Source organism: Cygnus olor, chromosome 3 (genome assembly GCF_009769625.2).
Source record: "Cygnus olor isolate bCygOlo1 chromosome 3, bCygOlo1.pri.v2, whole genome shotgun sequence".
NCBI lineage: Eukaryota > Metazoa > Chordata > Aves > Anseriformes > Anatidae > Cygnus > Cygnus olor.
In genome coordinates, this window is record NC_049171.1 from 15,271,489 (window position 1) to 15,282,389 (window position 10,901).

A 10,901-nucleotide genomic window follows, 5' to 3' on the forward strand; every position below is an offset into this window, starting at 1 on the left:
AGGGCAGTTAAATGGCATCAACATCAATCAGATCAATAATTTAACAAAGAGTTATGTCGAAATGTTTTTGTCGAAATGTTTTTGTCTGACAAACAGAAGTTAGCTACTAAATCAGAATGTTTGTGATCACTATTGATGCTGACAAGGAAGCAGTCAACACTTGCTAAAGGTTATAAGAAGGGTGAAGAACGGGCAGGAGCACTGGACTAAGGATTTGGGACCTCTAGCTGGGATGTAAACAGACTTGTTTCGGGCAAGCAACATTCGCAGACTCCACTCTGGCCCTAGAGGAGCTAAACGTAGCCTCTCACCCATAAACCACCCGTAAATAAATCCCCCCAGCGCCATGGCCGCCCCTCAGGGAACGGCTCCCCACCTCTGCACGGCCCGGCTGGGCGGGGCGCCGGCGCCTGCAGGGGCCGATGGGTAATGGAGGGCGGGGGTCACAAAATGGCCGCCCCTGGCCAGTGGGAGCGCTTGAGGCCGCTGCGGCCGGACACGCTGCGTGTGAGTGAGGTACACGGCGGGCGGGAGAGGGAGGCGCTGCCCGAGGGCGGGACGGGGACGCAGCGCCTGGCTTCCCCCGCCGGAGAGCCCGAGGGGACGCCGGGGAGGGCTCTGGCAGGAGGGCGGCGGGCAGCAGAGCCGGGGGGGGGAGCCCAGCCGGGCTTGCGGCTGCCTGGGGCGGCTGCGGAGGGACGGCTTCGTAGCAGGGCTAGCTGCGACCTGCCAGCCCACCGAAGTGGGTTATAGGTGCTTTGGGGAACAGCTATCGGACTGCAAGTGTGTGTTTTGTTCCTCGCTGAGCGGCTGTGAAGTTCGGTTAATCACGTATGCACCTTGCTCTACTGCTTTCAGCACTGCTGTGGTGTTGCTAATTAAAAACAAATCTCTTAATGCTCTGAAATGTGTTCCTAATTAAAAATAAATCTCTTAATTCTCTGAAACGTGGTTTAAAGTGTTCATTTTTTATTAACCTTGAGGTAAGTGTTGCTTGGTAGTAGTGGCTTAAAGCTGTGAAGATGTTGATACCCATTTTTTTCCCTGATGGTTTGAAGTTTCTCCTTATTAGAGGAACTGATGGTGATTGGAGTTAAAAAGTGTTGGCCGCAAATCCAAATGAAAGGTGGGGGAGCTGGAGGGGTGGAGGTCTGCAAGGACATCCCTCAGTGTGTCAAGGGTGATAAGAACTTTTATTTTTACATCCTCAGTTAAGGCTGAAGGAGGGAAGAAAAATGAGAACTCCCTGCTAAAGGGGAGAAGTGATTTAGTGAAAGCAGACATAGATGGGGATGAAGTGCTCTGCTTGCTTGCTTGTATCTTTAGAGTTCAATGTCTCTTAGGCTTGTGCCTGAGAGGTAGGGCTCAGGGAGGAGAGGAGTAACTTGCGATGCAAAAGTACCAAGCTAGGAATCTCTTGAGAAATCTCAACCTGTCTGAGACCATAAGACCTAATGGGGGTACATCCAGGGGGAGTCTGAGAGAGCTGGCTGATGGCATTGTGAGATTGCTGTCTGATCATTGAGAGGTCGTGGAAGAAAGTAAAGGTGGTTGGGGATAGCTGATGGACTGTTCTTGTGAACAGATTCACTTTAGTGATGAAGTGACTGGATTGCAGATCCAAAGCCATAGATGTCATTTGCATTAATGTTAGCAGCATGTTTGAAACAGTCTCCAGCAGCATTCTATCTTTTAATTGGAATATTACAGATAGTAGTTGAGTGCAAAACTGACTGGTTCCTTAGGCCCAAAGAGGAATGGTCAATGACTCGTATTTTACATGAAAGTGGATTACAGGCAGAGCTCCTTAGGGACCTGGGACCTGTCTGGACAGACCCCAGGACTGGGTTTGTCCAGGGTTCTGTCATATTAAATATCGGTGAGCTGGAGGAGGACATAGGATACACTCCTATGATGTTAATGACAGCAGATAGGGAGGGGAGGGTACTATGGGCATAAAGGTATAGGCAGGAAGAATGGATCATCAGGAATCTGACAGACAAGGTGGCTGAAAATTAAGGTTTGAAATCCTGCATCTGGGACTGTAACTTGCCATCATACAGGCTGGGAGCTGAGATGCTGGGAAAGCACCCCCCCTGAAAGGACCTGATGGTCCTTAGGGAGAGTGGGCTAAACATGAGCTAACAATGTGCCCTGGCATCAAGGCATATGAGGCTTATTAGCAAGAGCATAGCCAACAGATCAAATAAAGTAATTCTCCTTTATTTGGCAAGTATTGAACTGCTCCTGGAATGCTGCATCCTATTTGGGGCTGACCATTACAGGAAGGATGTTGATAAACTTAAGTGCAATCAGCAGAGATGGGTCAAAAGTGGTCAGTGGGTATGGGGATATATCTGTGAGGAGAAGCTGAGGGAGTGTTTTAAGCCATAGCTGCCCACTAGCACGTGCAAGGAAGTTATCAAGAAGCAGGAGCCAGACACTTCACAGCAGTGTTTGATGACAGGCTGAAAGAAAAGAGCCATAAATTGAAGCAGAACAAGCAGGAGAGGTTGCAGATTGATGTAAACTTCTTCACCACAAGGGTAGGCAAGCAGTATAATGAGGTGCCCAGCGTTTCTAGCTTTCCAAGAAAGAGGGAAATCTGCTCTGATTGAGGTGAAATTTCTGATGGGTATTAATGAGCGTGTCTCCCTTCTATCCAAGGAGATTCTTTCACTGTAATATCTGTTGAGTTGTTGGCACTCTCATTGCTGTAGCATCCAGAGTTGGGTCGGGGTTTTCTCCCTGAAAACTTCCATGGTATTTTATGTCAGTTATATTTTCACTTTTTTCCCCAGCCACCAATGCTCAACTTGAATCTGGACGATGACGTGCAGTTTGTAAGAAGTAAGTTTCTGCATTCCATGTGTAAAGGTTATCCTTGAAATATTTAATGCTTTTTTTACAACAATGCATGTAGTAAACAAATGAGAAATCATTGTGTGTCTAATATAGACAGAACAAGAGGAATGCTGGATACTAAATGAACTAGCAAACACAAAGCAATGCATTTTTCATGGTTTTCCCTATCCTCTTTCTATTTGCTCCAAGTATAAATCACTGCTGCTATCAAGAAAATGGATTTACAGAAAAAGTGACTTAGAGACAACTGGGACACTGTGCTGGCAAGCGTTATTTTTCAGCTGGTGTTAATAAACGTAAATACAAGCTTGAGTGAATTTGAGTTGGTTGGGTTTTTTTGTTTTTCTCACCAGTTGAATAGTCTCCCACATCTTACGGTAGAATCATAGAATGTCCCGAGTTGGAAGGGACCCATAAGGACTGTCAAGTCCAACTCCGGTGGTAGCGCTATTCAAAACTAGGTAGTGGGTTCTTGTTTCACCTCAGGTTAAAGAACAGACAATCCTGTAGCCATAGAATGAGAGTGGAGAGTTATGAATAAAAGTGCACATTCTTCATCTGGGGAAAAATATGAAGTTTGAAGTAGCGTTTGCTAAGGAAGTTTCCTTCCATATGTACCCACGTTCTCTTGAAAGATTAGACTGGAGTATTATTCAGTGGCACAGTTTGATTACACAGGAATTATCAGGCTTGCTTTGCAGGACAAGGCACAAATAACAGCAGGATTTGACAGTCATATTGGCCAACATTAGAATTTTTAGATGTACTACTTTTTTGTGCTTTAAAATAAATGATTGGTCAGGCACATGTAAATAATCTAAAGTTAACAAAACTGTTCATCGGTAACTCTTCTGCTGTTTCTGAGACTATGCTGGTACTGGATTTATATAACACAGGTGTCTCTTAAACCTACGGTGGCCTGGTATCAGTAGATCTTTGTTGTATTAAATTGAAGAGTGACATCACCAATTCTTAGGCCCTGAGGACAACTAGTACAAGCTGCATTTTTTTCATACATTAAGTTCTTAGGCTCTGGAACTGACTGGCCTGAAGTAGTCCCTGAACCATGCCTGAGAGTTATTTGGGGGACCTTCTGGTTTGTTCTGGGCCAAAAGAACAACCATTTTACCAGTGTCACTCAGCAGATGACACAGCTGCGGTTCTCTGGTGCAGTGCCCCAACACTGCCGATAGTTAACCAGAGGTTTTGTTATTGCAGTGTTTTATGCTTTTACATTCATTGCAACTTCATGGCTAATCTTTTTTTTAAGAAACACTTCATATTGTCAAAGTCATTTACCCTGAATATTGTATCAAAACATTACAGGAACTCTGAAGGTTAGAAGGCCTCGATTTGATGCATCCTTGGTTTATTTGACCCGAAAATTCATGGATCTTGTCAAAAGAGCTCCAGATGGTGTCCTTGATTTAAACGAAGTAGCAACAACTCTTGGAGTACGAAAACGAAGAGTATATGACATCACCAACGTGTTGGATGGAATTCACTTAATTCAGAAAAGATCTAAGAATCTTATCCAGTGGGTGTAAGTGGACTTTGAAACTCTTAATTTCTAAGCAATGAAACCCAGCAATGTTGATTAGTATTTATAACTTTGAGAGTATTTTTAAACACATTGAATTATTTTAATAGATAGAAATATCTTAAGTTTTTCTTTATCCTTAGGTTGTCTGAATTACATACTATATTAAAAAGTATCAAATTGAAGCATGTTTCAGCTGAGTAAAGAATACCAGAATTTCTGGTTGCTTTCTATTTTAGCATGTGTTTTTTATATTCAGTAAACAGGCTTTTACTTTTATAAACATATTAGACAACTTTCATATTCTTCTAGAGGTTCTAATCTTGACCAAGTTGTTGGAAAGGCAGCAGAGCAGCAAAACCTTAAAGATGAACTTTCTGACTTGTCAGCCATGGAAGAAGCTCTGGATGAATTAATCAAGGATTGTGCTCATCAGTTATTTGATCTAACAGATGACAAAGAAAATGCAAAATATCCTTTTAACTCTTGCATTACTTTAACTCGTGGTTTTGGTTGACAACACTCAGGCATTCTAGCATTAGGTGTAGGCTGATATCACAAGTATGCAGTAATACTTGATAATGAGACAACAAGGAACTCATTGGCTATTTTATATTAGTATAGATTAGACTTGTGCGCTGTAGTATTATGCACAGTCTACCCCATTCTCAGGGGAGTGCTACTTGTGTGACATTGCCACTGCAGAAGATTGAGAGGAAGTAGAGTGGGAAGAACTGGAGTTTGACTGTAAGTCCTTCATTCCTTTCGTGCTCTGCCATGGAAAGAAAAGCAGAGTATCCCAGTGGCAGTGAGAGTAAGGAACGGTATATTACTGAGATAAGGAGCTGTTTGGGGTGGTAATGAGGAAAAGAAAAATGGAAATGGGGCAGTAGTCTTAGTACCCTGACCATTACCTTGTTCTCTCCACTATAGAATAAAGTTGTCTCAGGGACAGGTCTTGACCAACCAGTGAGATTGAGTTGCTTACTGAGATAAGAAAGAGGACCCAAAACGGAGTCCCAGTGGCCTTTTGCCATGAAGATATAATGGTATGTTGATCATGTCCTAATACTGTTCTGTCTCTGGGGAGAGGTTCCAATGCAGTCTTACCTTTCAGGTGTGATTTGATAATAGAAAGGGCGTTCCTTTTTCCTAGTTTTAATATGACAAATATTGGATTTTGGCTGTGGTTACAATCAAATAAAACTTAGCACTGCTTTTGGCAGAATGTTAAAGATTGGTGCTCAAATGAAGAGAAATGCGTTCATTTCCTGTACGTTATCTAGAAAAAAAAAAATCACTATACCTTACCTGTTCGGATAAGAAAGTAACTTTCTTGTTTTCCAGGATACGATTTCCATGTATTATTAATGCAAAAGAAAAAAAAAAAGGCTTCTCAAAAGCAGCGTTCCATCTGATACATAGATTTATGATAGCATCTATGAAAACTTTGTCAAGTGTGTGTTTTTAAATACTGAATGTGTTTTTTTTCCTTCCTAACAAAAAAAAAATTCCACTTGTCAGTGATAACTAATTTTACAAAGCTAATATTGAAATAACCTCAGCTGAACTATTTACCGTTTTTCTTAAATTGGTATTTTGCTTCAGCGTATCTTAACATTCTCTTTGCTTCTGCCCATTAGCAAATTGCTATACAGAATCCTTGACCAATGTATACACTAGCTTATGTGACATATCAAGATATCCGTAGCATTCAGGCGTTTCAGAAACAGATTGTGATTGCAATCAAAGCTCCTGAAGAAACCAAACTGGAAATACCAATTCCTAAGGAAGTAAGTTTTATAACTTTCCCTCCCTTTCCCTCTTAAGGGAAGAGAAGTTATTAAATTTTTGTTTGTTCTGGTTTTGCAACAGTGATTAGCAACTGACTTCCAATTTCTTTGTCATGTATAGCAAGTACTGGTACTTCACTGTTCTTGTATTCCACTAAGTAATTCTGTGGATATAACAGTCTAAGGGTATTTCTAGGAATTTTGTTTTGCTTACCTAAATTATTAAACTATAAACATATCTAAGCTTTAGTTTTGCTAGAGATGATGGAACAGCTGTGATAAATGATGGAACAGATGTAATATTTGTCTGGTAATTACAATAATGAAACTAACAAACAGCTGTTAATATTTTTCAGTAAAATCTATAAAAGCTGTAAATCTAACCAAACAAAATATTAAGCCTAATTTAATAATCATCCTAACAGCAAGTAAATGTTGTCTTATGAGTCGACAGCTACTGTCACTATAATATTGAAGTATGAAATGTACAGTATGATCAAAAAAAAGTTCTTGTGTTCTAGTAGATCATGTCAAGATGGGTTTTTGATGGAGGTGGGGCATGTAACATGACCTTGCCTCACAGTACAGCATGCACACCCCATTCAGGTCACACAGAAGAGCTATAGCTTTGCCCTCTGCACCCAGTTAGACTGCATCTGCTCCCATACACTGTGAACCCACTGTTTAAAGTAATGCTGTGAAAGAGAAGAAATACTGGACGTAAGCTTGAGATAAATAATGGAGGTTTAATTCTGTTTTTCTTTTTGCGTATGCATTTTTTATAATGTTCTTAGTTATGTTTTCTTCAAATTTGCCTTGCTGGGTGCACAGGAAGGGAGAGGATATCTTAGGAAAAGGAGATATGAATCAATACCTGCACCTGGGGCGCAACAACCCCAAGCAGCGCTACAGGCTGGGAGATGAGTGGCTGGAAAGCTGCCTGGCGGAGAAGGACCTGGGAGTACTGGTTGATAGTCGGCTGAATATGAGCCAGCAGTGTGCTCAGGTGGCCAAGAAGGCCAACAGCATCCTGGCTTGCATAAGAAGCAGTGTGGCCAGCAGGTCTAGGGAGGTGATTGTCCCCCTGTACTCGGCTCTGGTGAGGCCGCACCTCGAGTACTGTGTTCAGTTTTGGGCCCCTCACTACAAGAAGGACATGGAGGTGCTCGAGAGAGTCCAGAGAAGGACAACGAAGCTGGTGAGGGGTCTGGAGAACAAGTCTTACGAGGAGCGGCTGGGAGGGAGCTGGGCTTGTTCAGCCTGGAGAAGAGGAGGCTCAGGGGAGACCTCATCGCTCTCTATAGGTACCTTAAAGGAGGCTGTAGAGAGGTGGGGGTTGGTCTATTCTCCCATGTGCCTGGTGACAGGACGAGGGGGAATGGGCTAAAGTTGTGCCAGGGGAGGTTTAGGTTGGATGTTAGGAAGAACTTCTTTACTGAAAGGGTGGTTAGGCATTGGAATGGGCTGCCCAGGGAAGTGGTTGAGTCGCCATCCCTGGAGGTCTTTAAAAGACGTTTAGATGTAGCCCTTAGTGATATGGTTTAGTGGAGGACTTGTTAGTGTTAGGGCAGAGGTTGGACTAGATGGTCTTGGAGGTCTCTTCCAACCTAGAAGATTCTGTGATTCTGTGAATACAGAAGACTTAGATCCACCATGTGTATCTCCAGTGGTGTCATGGGTAAAAGTAGCGGGGTCTAACCCTGTGAAGATTCCAGAGGTTTTCTGAAGCAAAAGAAGGCAAGATTTGAAAGGCTGTACTTTAGAGAAAACACTCTTCTAGCCATTTCCCATTAATTTGACTTACTCTGTGCCTTGCAATGTGATACCTGCTAAAGGAAAGCAGTAGTACGGTTTATTTGTTTTGCCATACTATTAAAGCTGCTATGTGCTCTGATTTGTTTTCTGATCTGTGGCATTGGCGGTCAAGTTTTTATTTCTTATTCATACTAAGCATATGGTAAATCTTGGCTATATATCAAAAGGTCAGTAAAAAGGCTGAAAGATTCATTAGGTGCATTGCATGTCAAAAATGAAACCTAGTTACCTTAATGGTACTTAATAATTGGCCTAAAAATCTATTAAGTACTCATAACTTACATAGAACTAGTAACACAATTTTAAGTAGTTACGTCACTCCTGTATTTGTTCTGCTCTTAACCTGTTGGCTTTAAAACATGTGTAAAAATAGATAACTGATGCATAAGACTGGTCTTTTGGTTAATATGTAAATCATTGTTTTATAGGATTGCATAGAAGTACATGTAAAGAGCACAAAAGGACCCATTGATGTGTATCTGTGTGAGGTGGAACAAGATAAGCCAGGTGCCAAAACTTTTGAAAATATGAATGCTGTCAAATCTGAAACTGAGCCATCGGTTCCTCCTGGTGAAGGTAGCGTCTCCCACTTACATTTTTATCCTCATGTAATTTTTTTTGAAGAAAACTTGTTCTCAACTTTACCAGAATGGTATGACAGTGTTAACTGGGCATAGTTTAAGTGGGCTAGGATGCGTGGGAGGACTGGAAGTGCCTAAAAGCTAAGCTTATGGTGGCACATTACCTCACAGCAGCAGGAGGCCAAAGGGTTAGGCACGTGCACACACAGCATGCTGCTCTGGTTCTCCGACCCTCTTCCTTCCTTTGCTCGTTACTGGTTTCCTGTCAGAGCAGACTGTTCTGCTGTGCTCTGCTGATGGGACTGTGCGAGTTCTCAGCTTTTTCAATGTCCAGGCCAGCAGCTCGGCTGAAATACCAGTTGTCGTGGGAGTTAAGATGCGTTTCAAACAAGACGTTAGCTGCTCTTACTCATTATTGCCGCGTTTAAAGCAGGACAGCCAGGAGATGGGATGTAGTATTTTAATCTCCTAGAACAAGACTGGCTGGAATTCAGTCTGTCAAGAGCTCCGGTGCTGCAGGACGTTGTGGTTTAAAAATAAATGTGGCGGGAACTGCAGTAGCTCAGAAGACGCAAGAGTTTATTTTTAGCAATTCTACTTCATAGTAGAGAGGAAGAGTTGACTATTTAATCTTGGGCTTTCATTTAACACTGCTTTGCTTGTGAAATGACTCAGTTATATTTCCTACAGTGACAGTAACTAGATTCTTCTTTCACTTCCCTTTCAGAGTGAGATTCCAAAAAATAAAAAAGTAATATATATATGTATATACACTGAGGTAGAAGATGAATTACAGCTCAAAGGATGAATTACAGCTCAAAATCAAATACAGAATGTAAATATCTGTTATAGAGCTTTTCCAAAGCTCTTGGAACTGCGAACTTACCGACCCAAACTGCTCCGGGGTGTTTTTAATTTAAAACAGCAGTGGATTGAATGGTTTCACAGGACTGTTTTATCTTCCCAAGTCAGAAGACGGTTCCTAGATTTGCTTTTAGGAGCTTTGTTTTCATAATTGCATGTGATCTACAGAGCTTTGGGAAAGTGGTATTTTTAGCTTATGAAATGACTTTAATTGATGGAAAACATAATGACTCCTAAAATGAAGGTTTGGAAACTGTTTCTGGAACAATCCACAATCCTTCTGAGAATGTATGTAATAAAGAAATGCACTTTTCAGTTCTGAGGCTGCACTACTGCTAAGCAGGATCGTCAAATACAGATGAAGAAATAGCTTGATGCATCAGAAGCCTTCACTATAAGGAACAAGATGTAAATACTACGAGAGTTACGCCTTACACTGTGTAGATGCTGTTTGCATTGTTTGCATCCAGCTCTGCATTAACTATGGTATCAACACTGAAGTTAAATAAGTGGGCTTTTTGTATATCTGTATCATGTCTGGGTAGTTACTGATGTAGATTTATTGAGGTGGTTTGCATCTCTGCCTTTGTACAGCAAAGAAATAAAATAAGCTTATAAAACATAAAGCGGCCAGTCTAATTAAATGTGATGGTTAGCTGTTAATGTTTGTTCACCCAGTGAATTCTAACATTTTAAAACTGATATGGAAAAAAAATTTAATTGTTAAATGCAGTGCTGGCTGCCCCTCGCTTGACCTAATTCTTGTGATGATACTTCTGAAGATCACTACAATACTGTAACACAATTAACAGTAAACATTTAAACTGGTCCCTCTAGGGTCTAGAATTTCTATATAGTGTAGCCCTAGCCTGTTACCACACCCTCATTGTGACTTCAGCTTGCAAGTACTGTTAGATACTTTAGAACTTAGTAAAGAAATACTTGAGAGTTTAGAATGCCTCCAACTTCTGTATTTATCCACCTTCAGTATGTGTAAAATGAGACTTCAGAGTGTCGAGGCTGGGTCTTTGTATTGGTTTTAGGGGACAGGGTGTTCCAGAAGGGACGTGCTGCTGGCTAAAGCAAGTGTGTGTGATGCTGGTGGTGGCTCTGTGATAACATTCAAGCAAGGATACAAAGTGTTGCACAGAAGCTGTGAGAGAGGAGTGAGAAAAATTTGAAACAACCCACCAGAAATCAAGGTCAGTATCAAGGTCAGTAGAGAAGGAGGGGGCGGAGGTGCTCCAAGTACCAGAGCAGATTACCCTGCAGGTGGTAGGGAGGGTCATGGTGGAGCAGGCTCTCCTCCCATAGCCTGTGGAGGACCGTGTTGGGGCCATTCTCCGCACTGCAGTCTGCAGAGGAGCCCGTGCTGGAGCAGGTGGATGTGCTCTGAAGGAAGCTGCAGCTTGGGAAGAGTACACACAGAAGCAGCTTCTGGCC

General features: G+C 42.0%; 1 protein-coding gene and 1 long non-coding RNA gene across 4 annotated transcripts; one reads left to right on the top strand and one right to left on the bottom strand.

Moving 5' to 3' along the window:
- The first annotated feature begins 409 nt into the window (after positions 1-409).
- On the top strand, positions 410-10,080 carry E2F6 (E2F transcription factor 6). 3 transcript variants are annotated; one of them, XM_040553495.1, is made up of 7 exons: positions 410-516; positions 2,802-2,850; positions 4,192-4,408; positions 4,718-4,876; positions 6,084-6,198; positions 8,442-8,589; positions 9,322-10,080. In XM_040553495.1, the coding sequence occupies exons 1-7, from the start codon at positions 430-432 to the stop codon at positions 9,324-9,326; spliced, it is 780 nt and encodes a 259-aa protein (XP_040409429.1). In that variant the 5' UTR covers positions 410-429; the 3' UTR covers positions 9,327-10,080. The 3 variants fall into 3 exon arrangements, with proteins under 3 accessions (XP_040409429.1, XP_040409430.1, XP_040409431.1); XM_040553496.1 differs by having other exon boundaries at positions 411-507; XM_040553497.1 differs by lacking the exon at positions 9,322-10,080 and adding an exon at positions 6,805-6,918 and having other exon boundaries at positions 411-516; positions 8,442-8,577.
- Positions 7,003-7,950, bottom strand: LOC121068374. Its single transcript, XR_005818836.1, has 2 exons — positions 7,834-7,950; positions 7,003-7,072 (listed from the first exon to the last, which is right to left on the bottom strand). It is a non-coding gene; the product is annotated as an uncharacterized LOC121068374 (long non-coding RNA).
- Positions 10,081-10,901: the final 821 nt, after the last annotated feature.

Bases quoted from the DNA above. Each gene is read 5' to 3' on its own strand.
- E2F6 (XM_040553495.1), top strand. From the start codon at position 430: ATGGAGGGCGGGGGTCACAAAATGGCCGCCCCTGGCCAGTGGGAGCGC. The intron at 517-2,801 runs GTACACGGCGGG...TTTTTTCCCCAG, and splicing joins ACACGCTGCGTGTGAGTGAG to CCACCAATGCTCAACTTGAA. The intron at 2,851-4,191 runs GTAAGTTTCTGC...AAAACATTACAG, and splicing joins TGACGTGCAGTTTGTAAGAA to GAACTCTGAAGGTTAGAAGG.